The following is an 18,774-nucleotide window of genomic DNA, read 5'->3' as shown; positions in this document are numbered from 1 at the left end:
ACATTCGAACAGACAACGAAGGCAGATTTGTTATGAGTTACATGTCCATTGGTGCAGCGGTATGTTTAATGCTCTCTTCATTTACTTATTAATTTAACTCGTATTCATCAACAATTTTCCAATACTTTTATATGTAGACACGTTCGTTTGTTAACTATGCACGACCAGTAATCATAGTCGATGGGGCTCATTTAAAAAGTCGTTACTTGGGGACTAACTTGATTGTTGTCGCTATGGATGCTAACAATGGAATCCTTCCATTAGCCTACGGTATTGGAGCAGGAGAGACCACTGATCATTGGACAAGGTTTTTTGGTAATCTAAGAGACTCTCTACAGTCTTCGGGGTGTTGTATTGATAATCTTACCATTATATCTGACAGGGCACCTGCAATAGCCGCTGGCATATCAATTGTATTTCCAGAAGTATTTCATGCACTATGTGCTAGACATTTGTTGGGAAACCTCAAAAGTGTGTCTAAAAGGGTTAAAAGTTACGAGTGGCACTACTGGAAAATGTGCAAAGCGTATAGAAAATCTGATTTTGATCACCACTATGGTATATGATAATGCTAAAAACGAACATATATTTCATAGCATTATTCCTCAAGAAAGACAAGCTTTTAGTTGCAATTGTTCTATTTACAAGTGATATTCGTTTAAATAATAAAAGGTGAAGACAAAAGACAGATTCGACGAATTGAAGACGCAAACGACCAAAAAGCTCAAAAGTACAAAAGACAATCAAAGAGGTTCCAATTATTGATAAGAAACGTCTCGAAATTACAAGAGTACAAGATTCAAAACGCAAAATACAAAATATAAAATTGTACGCAAGGACGTTCGAAAATCCGGAACCGGGACCAGAGTCAACTCTTAACGCTCGACGCAACGGACTAAAAATTACAAGTTAACTATGCATATAAATATAATATAATATATAATTAATTATATTAATTATATATATATTATATATATATATTATAAAACCGTCGGCAGAGAAACTCCAAGGGTGTGAGCTGTAAATACATTCTTCGCGACTCGCGGAGTTTGAAGAGCATTTTGCCGCGAGTCGCGGAGCCCCAAATTTCAACTCTGGCTATAAAGCAAACCGAATTCTGATCATTTTTCATATTCTATTTCTCTCTTCTCTATCTATACGATATATATATATATATATAATTTATATTTTAATTTTAATTTTAATTATAATTCTAATAATAAGGGTATGTTAGCGAATGTTGTAAGGGTGTAAGTCGAAATTCTGTCCGTGTAACGCTACGCTATTTTTAATCATTGTAAGTTATGTTCAACCTTTTTATATTAATGTCTCGTAGCTAAATTATTATTATGCTTATTTAAAACGAAGTAATCATGATGTTGGGCTAATTTCTAAAATTGGGTAATTGGGCTTTGTACCATAATTGGGGTTTGGACAAAAGAACGACACTTGTGGAAATTAGACTATGGGCTATTAATGGGCTTTATATTTGTTTAACTAAATGAAAGTTTGTTAATGTTAATATAAAGATTTACAATTGGGCGTCCCTATAAATTACCATATACACTCGATCGGACACGATGGGCGGGGTATTTATATGTACGAATAATCGTTCATTTAACCGGACACGGGAATGGATTAATAGCCACTAGAATAATTAAAACAGGGGTGAAATTACATTCAAGGGTAATTGGTGTAATTGTTAACAAAGTAGTAAAACCTTGGTTTACACGCAGTCGATAACCTGGTGTATTCATTAAACAAAGTATTAAAACCTTGTTACAATTCGAATCCCCAATTAGTTGGAATATTTAACTTCGGGTATAATAATAATTTGACGAGGACACTCGAACTTTATATTTATGACTGATGGACTGTTATGGACAAAAACCAGACGGACATATTAAATAATCCAGGACAAAGGACAATTAACCCATGGGCATAAAACTAAAATCAACACGTCAAACATCATGATTACGGAAGTTTAAATAAGCATAATTCTTTTATTTCATATTTAATTTCTTTTATTTTATATTTAATTGCACTTCTAATTATCGCATTTTTATTGTTATTTTATTTAATTGCACTTTTAATTATCGTACTTTTTAATTATCGTAAGTTTATTTTATCGCACTTTTATTATTCGCAATTTCATTATCGTTATTTACTTTACGCTTTAATTTAAGTCTTGTATTTATTTTATATTTTACATTAGGTTTTAACTGCGACTAAAGTTTTAAAATCGACAAACCGGTCATTAAACGGTAAAAACCCCCTTTATAATAATAATATTACTTATATATATGTTTGTATGTTTATAAAAGTAAACTAATATAGCGTTGAGCTTTGTTTAAAGATTTCCCTGTGGAACGAACCGGACTTACTAAAAACTACACTACTGTACGATTAGGTACACTGCCTATAAGTGTTGTAGCAAGGTTTAAGTATATCCATTCTATAAATAAATAAATATCTTGTGTAAAATTGTATCGTATTTAATAGTTTTTCCTGCTAAAATTAATAACTATTTTATATACACCTCGCTTAACATCAAGTAATTTTTGGCGCCGCTGCCGGGGAATATCTTAAAAGCCGGAAGCGCAACGCTAATATATAAAAAAAAAATAAAAAATTTTGTTTACTTTTATTAAAATTCGTTTTGTAAAAATACGTTTTAAATATTCGAAAAATATAAAAAGAAAAACAAAAATATAAGTATTTTTAAGATTTTGTTAAATATTTAAGTTTTATAAGTTTCTTTATTTTTATTTTAGTTTATAAAAATATAAGTTTTATTTTAAAATCTTTTATTTATTTAAAAATAGAAAACAGAAAATAAAAAAAAATAAATAAAGAAAAACGCGTAAAAATTCAAACCTGTCAGCTGAATTCTGGAACCCCGCGACTCGCGGGGTTTGATGCAATAATTGCCGCGACTCGCGGAGATGCTCTGACACGAGACAGAACCCTAATTCAGCATTTATTACGGATTATTAATTATTATTATTATTATTTTACCCTAATTATTATTATTATTATTATTATTATTAGTTTTATTTTAAGATTTACTTTTTATTTAATTTGTTTTATTTAGTATTAATTAGTTTAATTAAATTGTAAAATTAGTAGTTTTATTAAATAAATAATATAAAAATAATATTTTTATAAAAATTGTACTTTTTACAACTTTTTGTATATTTTTATATTTTGTCCCTTTTTAATCGTGGTAGCATAACTTTTGTATTTTTAGCTTATATTTAATTTTAAACTTAGTTTTTGCTATAGTTATTTTTACTCCTAGATTTTTAGGCTTTGCCGTAGAATTCCTTAAGTGCTTTTTCTTTAGACTAAGATTTAGGTGCTTTAGAGTTTTGCGACGCCTTTTTAAGTTTTAGTTTCTTTTTAAGTTATTTCCATTTGAAATTTAGTTTTTCCTGTAAGCTTTAATATTTTTAGAAGACTTTTACTATGTACCAATTGTCATTCCAATTAGTAATTTCAATTTGCGATTATAATTTTAAGTTAGTTGTAGTAATAAGGTTAGGTTAGTTAAGTATTTTTAAGTTTTTATAAGTTTCTTTTATTTTTCCGTCACCTTTTATTTTTCAACCATTTTTTTTTCTTTTTCGATCTTTTTCGACGAACTCTTTTTCTTTCTTATTTCTCGCTATTCTAGTTTTAGGACATAGATTTTTATTCTACTTCTTATCTAAATTTCTTAAAATTACGAAAATTTATTTTAAGTGGTTAAATTAATAGACATCAAAATTTTCTGGTTCGTAGTAATAGTTGGATTTGTACGTGGACCGGGTTATTGGAGCCAAACAGTCCTCAATTATATTGAGACCAAACGAATCCTGCCCCTCTGCTGCATCTTTTGGCTATTCGAAACGTGGGCAAAATCAGAAAAGTCTATTGATTGGATAACTTATTATAATTTTTCTTTCCTTTTTAAAACTAATAGGATATTCAGTGAATGCACCGAGCAAGACGTTCATCACCTTTTGTACGTTCACCACCTGTAACTAGATCAAGACATTTAGCAAATATAACTGCCGTTGATTTTTCTTTAGAATCGTCATCCAGTCGACCAAGTACTTCAGTTCAAATTTCCGATAATCCATTTTTTGAACCCAACCTCACAATTGAGAATCCAGAGAATATTCAGGAACGGTTCGTAGATCCTGAACCATTAAACTTTCCTCCGGAACCACCAATCATTCAAACAGAGATTGTTGAGGAACGAACCATTAAATCAGAATCATCTAGTGATACCGATTCAACAAATTCAATTATGGAGAATCTGGAACCTTTAAGTATGGAAGACCGAATGAGAGCTAAACGCACTGGCCAAGGTCACGCAATTACTCATCCAGACATTAATGCGCCAGATTATGAAATCAAAGGACAAATTCTACACATGGTGACTAATCAATGCCAATTTAGTGGTGCGCCGAAGGAAGATCCAAATGAACATCTACGTACCTTTAATAGGATCTGCACACTATTTAAAATACGAGAAGTGGAGGATGAACAGATATATCTCATGTTATTTCCCTGGACTTTAAAGGGAGAAGCCAAAGATTGGTTGGAATCGTTACCTGAAGGGGCGATTGATACATGGGACGTTTTAGTTGACAAATTTCTTAAACAATTCTTTCCTGCATCTAAAGCCGTAAGACTTCAAGCAGAAATTGTTACGTTCACATAGAAACCAAATGAAACTCTATATGAGGCGTGGACAAGATATGGAAAGTTGTTAAGAGGATGTCCGCAACATGGTTTAGACACCTGTCAAATAGTACAAATATTCTACCAAGGATGCGACATCACTACAAGGAAAGACATAGATATAGCAGCTGGTGGTTCTATTATGAAGAAAACCGAAACTGATGCTTACAAAATTATTGATAACACTGCTTCCCACTCACATGAGTGGCACCAAGAAAAAGATATCATTAGATCATCTAAAGCAGCTAGAGCCGATTCTAGTCATGACTTAGATTCCATTTCCGCAAAGATAGATGCTGTGGAGAGACGAATGGAAAAGATGACTAAAGATATTCACTCAATACGAATTAGTTGTGAGCAGTGTGGAGGACCATATTTGACAAAAGATTGTCTCAGTATTGAATTAACAATGGAACAAAGAGAGAATATTTCATACATAAACCAAAGGCCTGGAAATAATTATCAGAATAATTATCAACCGCCAAGACCGATTTACAATCAAAACCAGAATTATAACCGAAATATTCCATACAACAACCAACAAGGTCCTAGCAATCAACAAGTATCCAATAATACTTACAATCAGCAAAGACCGAATTTTCAAAACAAACCACCACAACAAACCGATGATAAAAAGCCGAATTTAGAAGATATGATGACGAAGCTAGTTGAAACTCAAACACAGTTTTTCACATCTCAGAAACAAACCAATGATCAAAATGCTCAAGCATTTAGAAATCAACAAGCTTCTATTCAAAATCTGGAACAAGAAGTAAGTAACCTAGCAAGGTTAATAGGTGAAAGAAAACCGGGAAGTCTACCTAGTGATACAAATGCTAACCCCCGGAATGAAACAGCTAAAGCCATTACCACAAGAAGTGGTACAACACTTAAACCACCGGAAATACCTGTAACTTCTGATGAAACTATTCCTACTCCACAAGAACCACAACCTGATCAAGATAAGGAAAAAGAACCGGTAGTTGAAAAGGATAATGAAGATAACACAGTTAAGGATAAACCTTATGTTAAACCATACCAACCACCACTTCCTTACCCGAGTAAAATGAAGAAAGAAAAACTTGAAGCCGAGCAATCCAAATTCTTGGATATGTTTAAACAGATAAATGTAAATCTTCCTTTCATTGATGTGATTTCAGGAATGCCAAGATATGCTAAATTCTTGAAAGATCTAATCTCAAATAGAAAGAAAATGGAAGAACTCTCGGCTATTACTATGAATGCTAATTGTTCAGCAGTGCTGTTGAATAAGATACCAGAAAAACTATCTGATCCAGGAAGTTTCACAATTCCATGTTTTCTGGGTAGTCTTAGTTCAATAGAAGCATTGGCAGACTTAGGTGCTAGTATAAATCTAATGCTGTATTCACTATACGCTAAACTAGACCTTGGAGAATTGAAACCAACAAGAATAAGCATACAACTAGCCGATCGATCAATAAAATATCCTAGAGGGATAATGGAGAACATGCTAGTTAAAGTTGGTACTTTAGTATTTCCAGTAGATTTTGTTGTCTTGGACATGGAAGAAGATTCTCAAGTTCCTCTCATATTAGGAAGACCATTCTTAAACACGGCTAAAGCAATGATAGACGTGTTCGGTAAGAAACTGACCCTAAGTATAGAGGATGAGAGTGTTACCTTTTCAGTTGATAGAGCAATGCAACAACCACAATCTGCAGATGATACATGTTATTATATTCAAACTATAGATGCACATGCAGAATTATTAGAAGAATTTCCAGAATTACAAGAAACAGGAGAATGTTCTTTAGGAGAAGGTAATAAACCAATTAATGAAGCTGAAATGTTAGCTACACTTATAGCTAATGGATATGAACCAACAACAGAAGAAATTCAAATGCTAACAGAAGAAGACAGATATCGATATAAATCATCGATAGAAGAACCTCCGAAATTAGAGTTAAAGCCACTTCCAAACCATTTGGAATACGCTTATTTACATGGTGAATCTGAATTACCTGTAATAATATCGTCTTCTCTTACTGAAAATGAGAAATCACAACTCATTTCTGTGTTGAAAGCTCATAAACCAGCCATTGCATGGAAGATTCATGATATTAAAGGAATAAGTCCTTCGTATTGCACACATAAAATCCTTATGGAAGAAGGTCATAAAACGTATGTGCAACGCCAACGAAGACTAAATCCTAATATGCAAGATGTAGTTAAGAAAGAGATTATTAAACTGTTAGATGCAGGTTTAATTTATCCAATCTCTGATAGTCCATGGGTAAGCCCAGTTCAATGCGTGCCTAAGAAGGGTGGCATGACTGTCATTACAAATGAGAAAAATGAGCTTATTCCTACTAGGACTGTAACAGGATGGCGTGTATGTATTGATTATAGAAAATTAAATGACGCCACCAGAAAAGATCACTTTCCCTTACCTTTCATAGATCAAATGTTGGAAAGATTAGCCGGAAATAGTTACTATTGTTTTCTAGATGGGTTTTCAGGATATTTTCAAATTCCAATAGCACCCGAAGATCAAGAGAAAACCACATTCACGTGCCCTTATGGTACTTTTGCTTAAAAAAGAATGCCATTTGGACTTTGTAACGCCCCTGCAACCTTTCAAAGGTGTATGATGGCGATTTTTCACGACATGATAGAAGAATGCATGGAAGTATTCATGGATGACTTTTCAGTCTTCGGTGATACATTTAAATCATGTCTAGTTAATCTGGAACGAATGCTAATTAGATGCGAACAATCAAATCTAGTACTTAATTGGGAGAAATGCCATTTCATGGTTAAAGAAGGCATCGTTCTTGGACATAAAATTTCAAAAGAAGGAATTGAAGTGGATAGAGCTAAAGTAGATGTAATTGCTAAACTTCCACATCCCACCAATGTTAGAGGAGTTAGGAGTTTTCTAGGGCATGCCGGTTTTTACCGACGTTTCATAAAAGATTTTTCTAAAATTGCCACTCCTATGAATAAACTCCTAGAAAAGGATGCTCCATTCATCTTTTCAGATGAGTGTATCAAATCTTTTAATATTCTTAAAGAGAAACTCACTAATGCACCGATCATGATAACACCAAATTGGAATCTACCATTTGAACTAATGTGCGATGCAAGTGATTTTGCAATGGGAGCCGTTTTAGGACAAAAGGATTGAAAAACGATTTCAACCTATATATTATGCTAGTAAGACATTACAAGGAGCACAAACGAACTATACAACTACTGAAAAAGAACTCCTTGCTATTGTCTTTGCTTTTGACAAATTTCGATCATATCTCGTTCTAGCAAAAACGGTGGTCTATACCGACCATTCTGCTCTTAGATACCTATTTTCAAAACAAGATGCTAAACCAAGATTAATCCGTTGGATCTTACTCTTACAAGAGTTTGATATTGAAATCCGAGATAAAAGAGGAGCAGAAAATCTCGCCGCTGATCATCTTTCTCGTCTTGAAAATCCCGAATTAGAAGTTCTAAATGAATCGGCCATACAAGACAACTTTCCTGATGAATATCTATTGAAGATAGATTATAAAGAAATCCCATGGTTTGTAGACTATGCAAACTACTTAGTTTGTGGATTCCTTGAAAAAGGATTATCGTACCAAAGACGAAAGAAATTCTTCAGTGATATAAAACACTATTTCTGGGAAGATCCACATCTGTTTAAAAGTTGTCCCGATGGAATAATACGCCGATGTGTATTTGGAGATGAAGCCAATCAAATCTTAAACCATTGTCACACAGGACCAACAGGAGGGCATTATGGGCCTCAACTGACAGCAAGAAAAGTTTATGAAGCTGGATTCTATTGGCCTACAATTTACAAAGACGCACACCTTCTTTGCAAATCCTGTGATGCATGTCAAAGGGCCGGAAAAATAAGTCAACGTGATGAAATGCCACAAAATGTCATCCAAGTATGTGAAGTATTTGACATTTGGGGTATTGACTTTATGGGTCCATTTCCAAAATCTCATAATAATCTATATATACTCGTAGCCATTGATTATGTATCTAAATGGGCGGAAGCACAAGCTCTCCCAACTAACGATGCACGAGTTGTAGTCAACTTTTTAAAACGTCTTTTTGCAAGGTTTGGAACACCGAAAGCTTTAATAAGTGATCGGGGTACTCATTTCTGTAATAATCAACTTGAGAAAGTTCTTAAAAGATATGGAGTAACTCATAAAATCTCCACCGCATATCATCCACAAACAAGTGGACAAGTTGAAAATACAAACCGAGCTTTAAAACGTATTCTAGAGAAAACCGTAGGATCAAATCCAAAGGAATGGTCCATTAAATTGGAGGATGCACTCTGGGCTTTTAGAACAGCCTACAAAACTCCAATTGGAACCACACCTTTTAGACTTGTTTATGGAAAAGCATGTCATCTTCCAGTAGAAATTGAACACAAAGCATTTTGGGCTTTGAAGACATGTAATCTTGATTTACATGAAGCCGGACGTCTACGATTAAGTCAACTAAATGAATTAGAAGAATTAAGACATGAAGCATACGAAAATTCGTTAATCTATAAAGAAAGAACGAAGAAATGGCATGATAAAAGAATCAGAAGTTCAAAAGAATTTAAAGAAGGAGACAGAGTTCTTCTTTTCAATTCACGATTCAAGCTATTTCCTGGAAAATTGAAATCAAGATGGTCTGGACCATTCATAGTCAAAAGAGTTTTCCCATACGGAACGATAGAATTAATAAATTCAAATGGGATTGAATTTAAAGTTAATGGTCACAGAGTTAAACATTACATACATGGTCCGATGGAAGTTGACAACAAAGTTAATCACAATTTCGACACCACAGCTAACTAAGTGTGGGGAGAATCAAGTCTTTAAAGGATAATATGTATTTCTGTTAGAGTTAGATTGTCTGTTTTCGTGTAGTTCTCGAAAATGGAACCCGAATGGTCTTTCCCTAGCAGACCCTAAAGAACTAGTCTTCTCCCCCCATTCTGAATTTTTATTTTTTTTAGGTTTTTACGAAATGAAGACTGCCTGTGAACTAAACCATGGTCTAATGCTACACGCTTTGATCACTAAACGAAATAATGACATACTACCGAGTGAAATAGTATCAGTAATCAGAGAAAGAATGGACGGAGTTAGAAAAGAATCCAGATGCGAAGATAATAAGTTACAATTTGGTAAAGGAAAATCAAAATCCGCAGCGAAAAGAAGAGCACGACACCTAGAACGATGTCACAAATGCGGAAAATGGTCACATGGAGGTAAATGTTCAAATAATCAAACCTATTCAAATACCGAATTTGTTACTTTATGCAGAGACGGACCGTTCATATGTTTAGAAGAAAAGACACTGAATGCTCGAGGTTACGCCTATGTAGCCATGGAAAATCAATTAAACCGACTATCTTATGAATGGGATAGATCATATAACTAAGAAATCTATTCCACAGGTATGTCTGTACAGTTTTTATTTTTATTTTTATTTTTAACCTTTTGATAATAAACGCTAATTTGTTCGCTAAAAAGTATTAAATTGATATTGAATAAAATTAGGTTTGGCGACCGAAATTATTGATATCATTCAAAAATTTATTACATCACTGCGAAATTTAACGTTTATTATAAGGTATAAATATCTTTAAACAATCAACCCAAAATATTTCAAAAATTCGTCATGAGTTAAATTAGGTCTTGGAACCGAAATTACTTTACCGAAAAGAGGGGCGCATATTTTTGATAATATTTGATTGATTAAAGTGGGATAAAAAGACAAAAAGATTTTTAAATTTATTTTTACCATGTTTTTAAAATTAATATTTAAATCTTAAATTAATATTGTAAACTTTGTAAAAACAATATTTTTAAAATTATAAATATTTGAAAAATTAATATAAGTTTGGTATGAATTTATAATATGAATTTTTAAATTAAGTTTGGTGTGAATTTTTAATTTTTAAAATATAAATTTTTAATTTTATGCATTTCAAATTTTGAGTTTGGTGTGAATTTTTAATATTAATTTTGAATTTTATATTTAAGTTGTGTGAATTTAAAAACAAAAAATTTACTTTATCTCATTAAGTTAAGAATATGATTTTTAAAATTCGTCGTAAGTTGAAGACTAGGTTTTTGAACCGAAATTGCTTTACCCGAGGGAGGGACGAGAACTTTTATTATCATTATTTTTAATCTTATTGATTTAAAGTATGCCAAAAATATTAAAAAAACCAAAAATCTTAGTTTTTAAAACAATCGCTACAAAAAGACAAATTTTAAAATTTTGTCGAAGGACGGACTAGGACATCGATCCGAAACGACCTCGTCCTAAATAACAAGGGAAACAAAATTTTAAAATTAATTACTTAATTGTTTTAATAAGTTAATGATTATTATTAAAAAAATATATATATACCAAACTCCGCGACTCGCGGAGTTTGGAGGGTTAATCTCCGCGACTCGCGGAGGGATCAAAACCCAGAAAAAAAATAAAAAGAGCTGAACGATCAGTACACTCCCCCACCCAAAAACACTGCGAAGAACACAGCGAAAAAACCCCGAAAATACACGAAAAACACCCCCAAAAATCCCAATTTTTAACCGTTAATCACCAAATTTTTTGCTAAAATCATGTTGAGAAGGATGCTATCTAAGAATTACTCAAGAAAAACGGTAAATTTCTACACCTATACACCATTTAATTCGAAATTTGATGTTCTTGAGCTATTTTTTCCCCAATTTGATTTTGATGCTTTTTAGTGTAATTAGACTTAAATTGTTTATGTATTATGCTTGTATAACCTAGATTGATGCTGTTTAACATGATTAGAAGCCTTAAACTTCAAATTTTGAGTAATCTAGGGTTTGTGTTCTTGAGCAAATTTGGGGCTTTTTGATATAAACAGGTTATGGCCGATTTTTGTCATGAATTGTTGCTAAATTGAGTAGTGTAACATGTCTAGGTAGTTAAATAATCCAAACTTTGAGCCTAAACATGATTTTGAGAATTAAAGTGGACTTTTTCAAGTCTAAAATTCATGAACTTGATTTTTGAAAGATAATGCCATTTGAGACTTGTTTGATTGCTAGTAATGATTATTTTGACATGTTATTTGAGTTGAATACTTATGAACTTGGCGAACATTTTCGTATATGCTTATTTGAAAAAGTATAGATTTGATAAAAATGTGAAAATAAGCTTAAGTTTGATATAAATTGATAATGTCATTGTAATTATTTTGATTGATGATTTTGCTGACACTAATGCATATTTGGATGCACAAAAATTGTGTTTGATGTGTTTTGCAGAATGAAAGGGGTGAATCTTCATCCCAAGCCCGCAATGCTCCTGCTGAGAATTTGGAACAACAGGAGGTGGATAACTACTACAAGCAGGATGTACCTCATCCAGTCATGACCTTTTCCGATATGCATTTGGAAGAGTTGCACCCGAACCTGAGATTTGACAGACTTTGGATAGATTATCCAAAATATCAACGGGGTTTGCATACTCTTCATTCCAAGGTTGTTGAGGTACCGAGGGTCATAGAATGGGGACCCTTAGAAGCTGTAGAATTGGCCGGGCCAATTAGGGAATTACTTGTACAGAGGTATGGTAATTCTTCTTTTAATGACTGGATATGTTTATTCACCATACGTAGACCTGTATATAAAGTATGGTGTGAAGAATTGTTATGTAGTATAGAGTTGAATGATCGGGTAGCTAGTTTAACCGATCGTTCTTTTATTAGATTTTTGTTAGGCGGTTCGATGCGCCACATGTCTTTACTGGACATGGCTCAGGCTTTACGTATATATACGCCTGAGGAGTTAGCGTCTGCCGATTGTAGAGGATTGATACTAAACGGTAGAAAGATAGATGAAAATTTTGATACACACGGTGTGTGGAGTCAAATGACAAGCCATCACCGTTTCAAAGGGGGAAATTACTCTTATTTGGATATAGATAGAGCCGAATTAAGAGTGATACATAGGTTTTTAGCTAATTCGATTACACAAAGGGGTAAAAACAAAGAAAAGGTAAATGAACAAGATTTGTTTTACCATATGTGTATTCGAGACCCACAGAGCGCTGTAAGTATACCATATTGTGTGGGTTATTATTTATCAGCTATGGTTCGGGGGATGCGACCACATAGCATAATAGGAGGTGGTATTTTTATTACTTTGATTGGTGAATATCTCGGTGTGGATATAAGTCGGGGGGGATTATTACTAGAAGAGCCGGAACCCCGCGATACTATAGGTTTAAATGTATACCATGGTGCGAAAGTTTTGAAGAGGCGAAATAACGCCGCAGTACGATACCATGGTAGACATCCACAGGTGGAGAGAAACCAGCAACAAGGTAATGTAGGAGGGGGGAATGAGATGCAAGAAATGCATAGCTTTATAGCTTCTCAGGAATACGAAAATGCTAGACAGAGAGCATTTGAAGATTGGCAAGTTCATCAGAACCAGATCATAGCTCATTGCCAACATATAGGTAGAAACTATATTCCTACACCGAAACCCATCTTCCCTCCTTGGTCGATAGAGATGCAGCCACCATATCCTACGTATGACCCTGCCGAAGCATTCTATAGCACTTATGGTTATGCCTGGAACCCCTATTGGTACCAATATCATCCTTAGTTTACTTATTATTTTTTTATTATTTTGTAATTTGTAATTATTGATACGTTTAATACTTTTGTTAATATTGTAATCATTTTTATAATTATCTAACTTTTATTCTTAGATTTTAATAATTTTTGAATGTGGGGTAATATACCAAACTTCAAAAATATGTATATATGTTTGCAGTTTATCTTATGTACACAACAGGGTAAAACAACGCATTTTCAAAGACTGGCATTAAGTTCAGCAAAAGCAACTAATTTTGACGACAAGATGCAAAATATATGTGAAATAACAACAAGACGGAATGAACAAATGATGTGCACCATTTATCATTCAGCAAACAAACGCCAATATATTTGGAAACTTTGGTAAAATTTAATCATTTTCACACAAATAACCCTCAATAATTTAAATTGTTACTGATTTCTTGCAAATGAGGGCATTGCAAGATCTTAAGTGTGGGAAGGGGTTAAATTCTTTCGGATTTTAAAAATTTTTTACTTTATACACTTGGTTACCATTAAAAATACTAGTAAAGCAGTAGTTGTATTAGAATCTAGTGCTCTCTGATAAAAAAAGAACAGCCCTAGTCTTATATACTGACTACCCAATTCTAGTACGATTTTTCAAAATTTTCAATTAAATGAATTAAAAATCATGTTTATACATATTTATGAACGATAAAACTAGGTTTTAACACCGAAATTATTGTTACCTCGGAAAGGACATAAATTAAGAAACAAACTAAAATGTCAAAATTCATTTAAAATGGAATAGAGGACGATAAATAGAAAAATTAAAAGCCAAGTGTGGGAAAATTTACCAAGTTATCTTAAACATATGTCACATATATCTGTAACAAATAACTGAAAATACTTTTGCTTTGGACTAAACTAAACTGTTTTACCCGATGAAAGAAAAGAAGAGATGGATCTAAATGATGAATCAATTCCATCATTAAAAGGAAGTAAAGTCTTCCGAAAAAGACACGCGCTTCTTGATTTAGGTCATGAAGTTGTCGTCCAGACCAGCTGTAGGTTGACGAAAAATCTAGAAAAGTCATCACTAAAATCAGCAGGAAATCCACGGACCTCAGCATTAAACAGGGTCGCCAAGTGGTCAGATTTATCCTAACCATGAGAAGGATTTATCTCGTACAATGGGGGGGGCACCATGCAAATTAGCTGGATAAGACTAATGAATCAGATCCCCAGAAAGGATAATCTCCTTAAAAATTAAAAATCAGCTTTTAAGACTGATATTACTCAATCCTAGAGATTGACCTTAAAGATTGAGAATTACAAACTCATGGAATTCGATGATATCTAAACTCGAGCTTAAACGAGAAAATATTTTGATCAAAATTATAAACCGATTTGTTTTCTGAAAACCCTATTTTCAATGCGTTCATTACCATTGAACGTAAAATCCTAGGAATTCACCTGGAATTCATTAGGTCACCTGAACTAAATCGGGTGTCAACCGTAAGAACGGTGGTTGCATAGCATGGTCAAAGACAAGACCTTGTGCCAGGCCGAAAAATTATAAGGGTGAGCTTTACTATTGCTCCTACCAAGGATAGTAATTGCGTCCGACACGTTATAGACCATAATCAAAAGCATGTCACGGGACATTGCCTTAACAGTTGCTTGTTCAACGCTTTCCTTTACAACCGGACGGTAGTTTGCCGAAAGGTAATATACGGGACAAGTAAACTGGACGTGTTGCTTTCCAAATACAAGGTTAGCAAGTGGGTGACACAAAACCGCAAGTTTTGAGCTAAAATTTTCAAATTTAAAACCCACCAAACCCACAAAAATATTTTGCAAACACCGGTAAAGGGTTATCCCGAAAAACTTATCTAGGGTAAAAACTAGATTTAATTTTCAAAAGATCAAATGTTTTCATAAAGATCCAATTTCCTTAATGGATCTAAATTTTTATAGTCATATGGGACTGTAAACCATATCGTTACTACCATTGTTTATACCGCCGTATAGAAATCACTGATGTACAAAGTGTGAAGAATAAAGAAGTGATTCTAGTATTTCAAGACGATATTGCTTGAGGACAAGCAACGCTCAAGTGTGGGAATATTTGATAATGCTAAAAACGAACATATATTTCATAGCATTATTCCTCAAGAAAGACAAGCTTTTAGTTGCAATTGTTCTATTTACAAGTGATATTCGTTTAAATAATAAAAGGTGAAGACAAAAGACAGATTCGACGAATTGAAGACGCAAACGACCAAAAAGCTCAAAAGTACAAAAGACAATCAAAGAGGTTCCAATTATTGATAAGAAACGTCTCGAAATTACAAGAGTACAAGATTCAAAACGCAAAATACAAAATATAAAATTGTACGCAAGGACGTTCGAAAATCCGGAACCGGGACCAGAGTCAACTCTTAACGCTCGACGCAACGGACTAAAAATTACAAGTTAACTATGCATATAAATATAATATAATATATAATTAATTATATTAATTATATATATATTATATATATATATATATTATAAAACCGTCGGCAGAGAAACTCCAAGGGTGTGAGCTGTAAATACATTCTCCGCGACTCGCGGAGTTTGAAGAGCATTTTGCCGCGAGTCGCGGAGCCCCAAATTTCAACTCTGGCTATAAAGCAAACCGAATTCTGATCATTTTTCATATTCTATTTCTCTCTTCTCTATCTATACGATATATATATATATATATAATTTATATTTTAATTTTAATTTTAATTATAATTATAATTCTAATAATAAGGGTATGTTAGCGAATGTTGTAAGGGTGTAAGTCGAAATTCTGTCCGTGTAACGCTACGCTATTTTTAATCATTGTAAGTTATGTTCAACCTTTTTATATTAATGTCTCGTAGCTAAATTATTATTATGCTTATTTAAAACGAAGTAATCATGATGTTGGGCTAATTACTAAAATTGGGTAATTGGGCTTTGTACCATAATTGGGGTTTGAACAAAAGAACGACACTTGTGGAAATTAGACTATGGGCTATTAATGGGCTTTATATTTGTTTAACTAAATGAAAGTTTGTTAATGTTAATATAAAGATTTACAATTGAGCGTCCCTATAAATTACCATATACACTCGATCGGACACGATGGGCGGGGTATTTATATGTACGAATAATCGTTCATTTAACCGGACACGGGAATGGATTAATAGCCACTAGAATAATTAAAACAGGGGTGAAATTACATTCAAGGGTAATTGGTGTAATTGTTAACAAAGTAGTAAAACCTTGGTTTACACGCAGTCGATAACCTGGTGTATTCATTAAACAAAGTATTAAAACCTTGTTACAATTCGAATCCCCAATTAGTTGGAATATTTAACTTCGGGTATAATAATAATTTGACGAGGACACTCGCACTTTATATTTATGACTGATGGACTGTTATGGACAAAAACCAGACGGACATATTAAATAATCCAGGACAAAGGACAATTAACCCATGGGCATAAAACTAAAATCAACACGTCAAACATCATGATTACGGAAGTTTAAATAAGCATAATTCTTTTATTTCATATTTAATTTCTTTTATTTTATATTTAATTGCACTTCTAATTATCGCATTTTTATTGTTATTTTATTTAATTGCACTTTTAATTATCGTACTTTTTAATTATCGTAAGTTTATTTTATCGCACTTTTATTATTCGCAATTTCATTATCGTTATTTACTTTACGCTTTAATTTAAGTCTTGTATTTATTTTATATTTTACATTAGGTTTTAACTGCGACTAAAGTTTTAAAATCGACAAACCGGTCATTAAACGGTAAAAACCCCCTTTATAATAATAATATTACTTATATATATGTTTGTATGTTTATAAAAGTAAACTAATATAGCGTTGAGCTTTGTTTAAAGATTTCCCTGTGGAACGAACCGGACTTACTAAAAACTACACTACTGTACGATTAGGTACACTGCCTATAAGTGTTGTAGCAAGGTTTAAGTATATCCATTCTATAAATAAATAAATATCTTGTGTAAAATTGTATCGTATTTAATAGTTTTTCCTGCTAAAATTAATAACTATTTTATATACACCTCGCTTAACATCAGTATACTATCACGACATATTCCAGACAGTACACGTACACTCACTACTGTTGGCCTCAACGGATGGTCTAGACATCATGTAGATCGTGTTCGGTATGCTTACCTGACTACTAATAGTGCAGAGTCCATGAACGCGCTGTCAGTTCATGCGAGGAAACTTCCTGTTACAATGCTTCTAGAATTCTTTAGAGCTTCAGTTCAACAATGGTTTTGGGAACATCGAAACACTGCTGATGGTTTAACAACACCTGTCACACCATATGCAGAGCGTAAGCTGGGTAAAAGAAATCGTAAGTCTCTTACTTGGAGTGTCAAACCGATATCACAAGTTAAGTTTGAGGTAATGGATATGAAAAAAGGCGGTAAAGTCAATCTACAAGATAAAACTTGCACATGTAAACAATGGCAGTTTTCCGGTCTACCTTGTGGACATGTAATGGCAGTAGCAAGGTATTTTGTCTTACGTGACGTTACTACACACGTTCAGAAGTATTTCCACACTGAAACGTACAATTCTGCATACATGGAAGACATTAACCCGCTGGATCATATTTCTGAATGGATAGATCCAGGACACCTACAAACCGTCCGACCGCCATTAGTTACAAAACGACAATCAGGTAGACCGAAGAGTACTGCTCGTATACCGTCCCAAGGAGAAGACAAAGACAATTTCAAATCTAAAAGAAAATGCAGTCGTTGCTTGGAACCAGGACACACTAGATCAACTTGCACCGCACATTATGATCTATCTGAAGGTATACAAAAGTCCAAGTGTAAGTCAAAAACGAAGGCAAAGCCGAAGGGGATGGTAAAGGGGAAGGGGAAAGGAAAACGTGAAGACTCATGCTCAGCACAATTTGACTCGACTTACAATTTGAGTGATGATTAGCTTCTTTTTTTAAGTTTTAAATGTGTTTAACTGTCATGGATGATAGGTATGTGTGTTTGTATGTTTTCTGTTTCGTGTGTTTAAGTCTTTGTGGTTTAATAATAAGTTAGGTATGTAATCTGATATATCTTATCCAATAAAAGAGTGCTTTTATGCTTAGTCGACCTACATGTTGGTCGACTACAATGCAAATACGGTCGACCTCGTGGTCGACCGTGTTTTTGAAGTAGTCGACTATCTCTTACAAAGAATGTTGGTCGACCACATTGAAATTTGTGGTGGTCGACCAGGTCAAGGGGTAGTCGACCCAAAGGGTGGTCGACCTAATGGTGTAAATAGACAATTTTTTTTTCAAAAAGTGTATTTTGGAATAAAACTTTATAAAAAAGTGTATTTGGGCGAATTCCCCT

At 33.4% G+C, this 18,774-nt stretch overlaps 1 protein-coding gene across 1 annotated transcript; it reads left to right on the top strand.

The window, feature by feature from the left end:
- The first annotated feature begins 233 nt into the window (after nucleotides 1-233).
- LOC139842345 (uncharacterized) lies at nucleotides 234-18,364 on the top strand. Its single transcript, XM_071832495.1, has 2 exons — nucleotides 234-402; nucleotides 17,499-18,364. Exons 1-2 carry the CDS (start codon nucleotides 234-236, stop codon nucleotides 18,362-18,364), a joined length of 1,035 nt encoding a protein of 344 aa, XP_071688596.1.
- The last annotated feature ends 410 nt before the right edge of the window (nucleotides 18,365-18,774 follow it).

This window comes from Rutidosis leptorrhynchoides, chromosome 4 (assembly GCF_046630445.1).
Source record: "Rutidosis leptorrhynchoides isolate AG116_Rl617_1_P2 chromosome 4, CSIRO_AGI_Rlap_v1, whole genome shotgun sequence".
Lineage (NCBI taxonomy): Eukaryota > Viridiplantae > Streptophyta > Magnoliopsida > Asterales > Asteraceae > Rutidosis > Rutidosis leptorrhynchoides.
The sequence above is the reverse complement of the archived record's forward strand: the minus strand, read 5'-3'. Positions and strand labels throughout refer to the sequence as shown.

Coding starts and splice junctions, on each gene's coding strand:
- LOC139842345 (XM_071832495.1), top strand. CDS start 234: ATGGATGCTAACAATGGAATCCTTCCATTAGCCTACGGTATTGGAGCA. Junction 403..17,498: donor GGCACCTGCAATAGCCGCTG/GCATATCAATTG, acceptor GACATATTCCAG/ACAGTACACGTACACTCACT.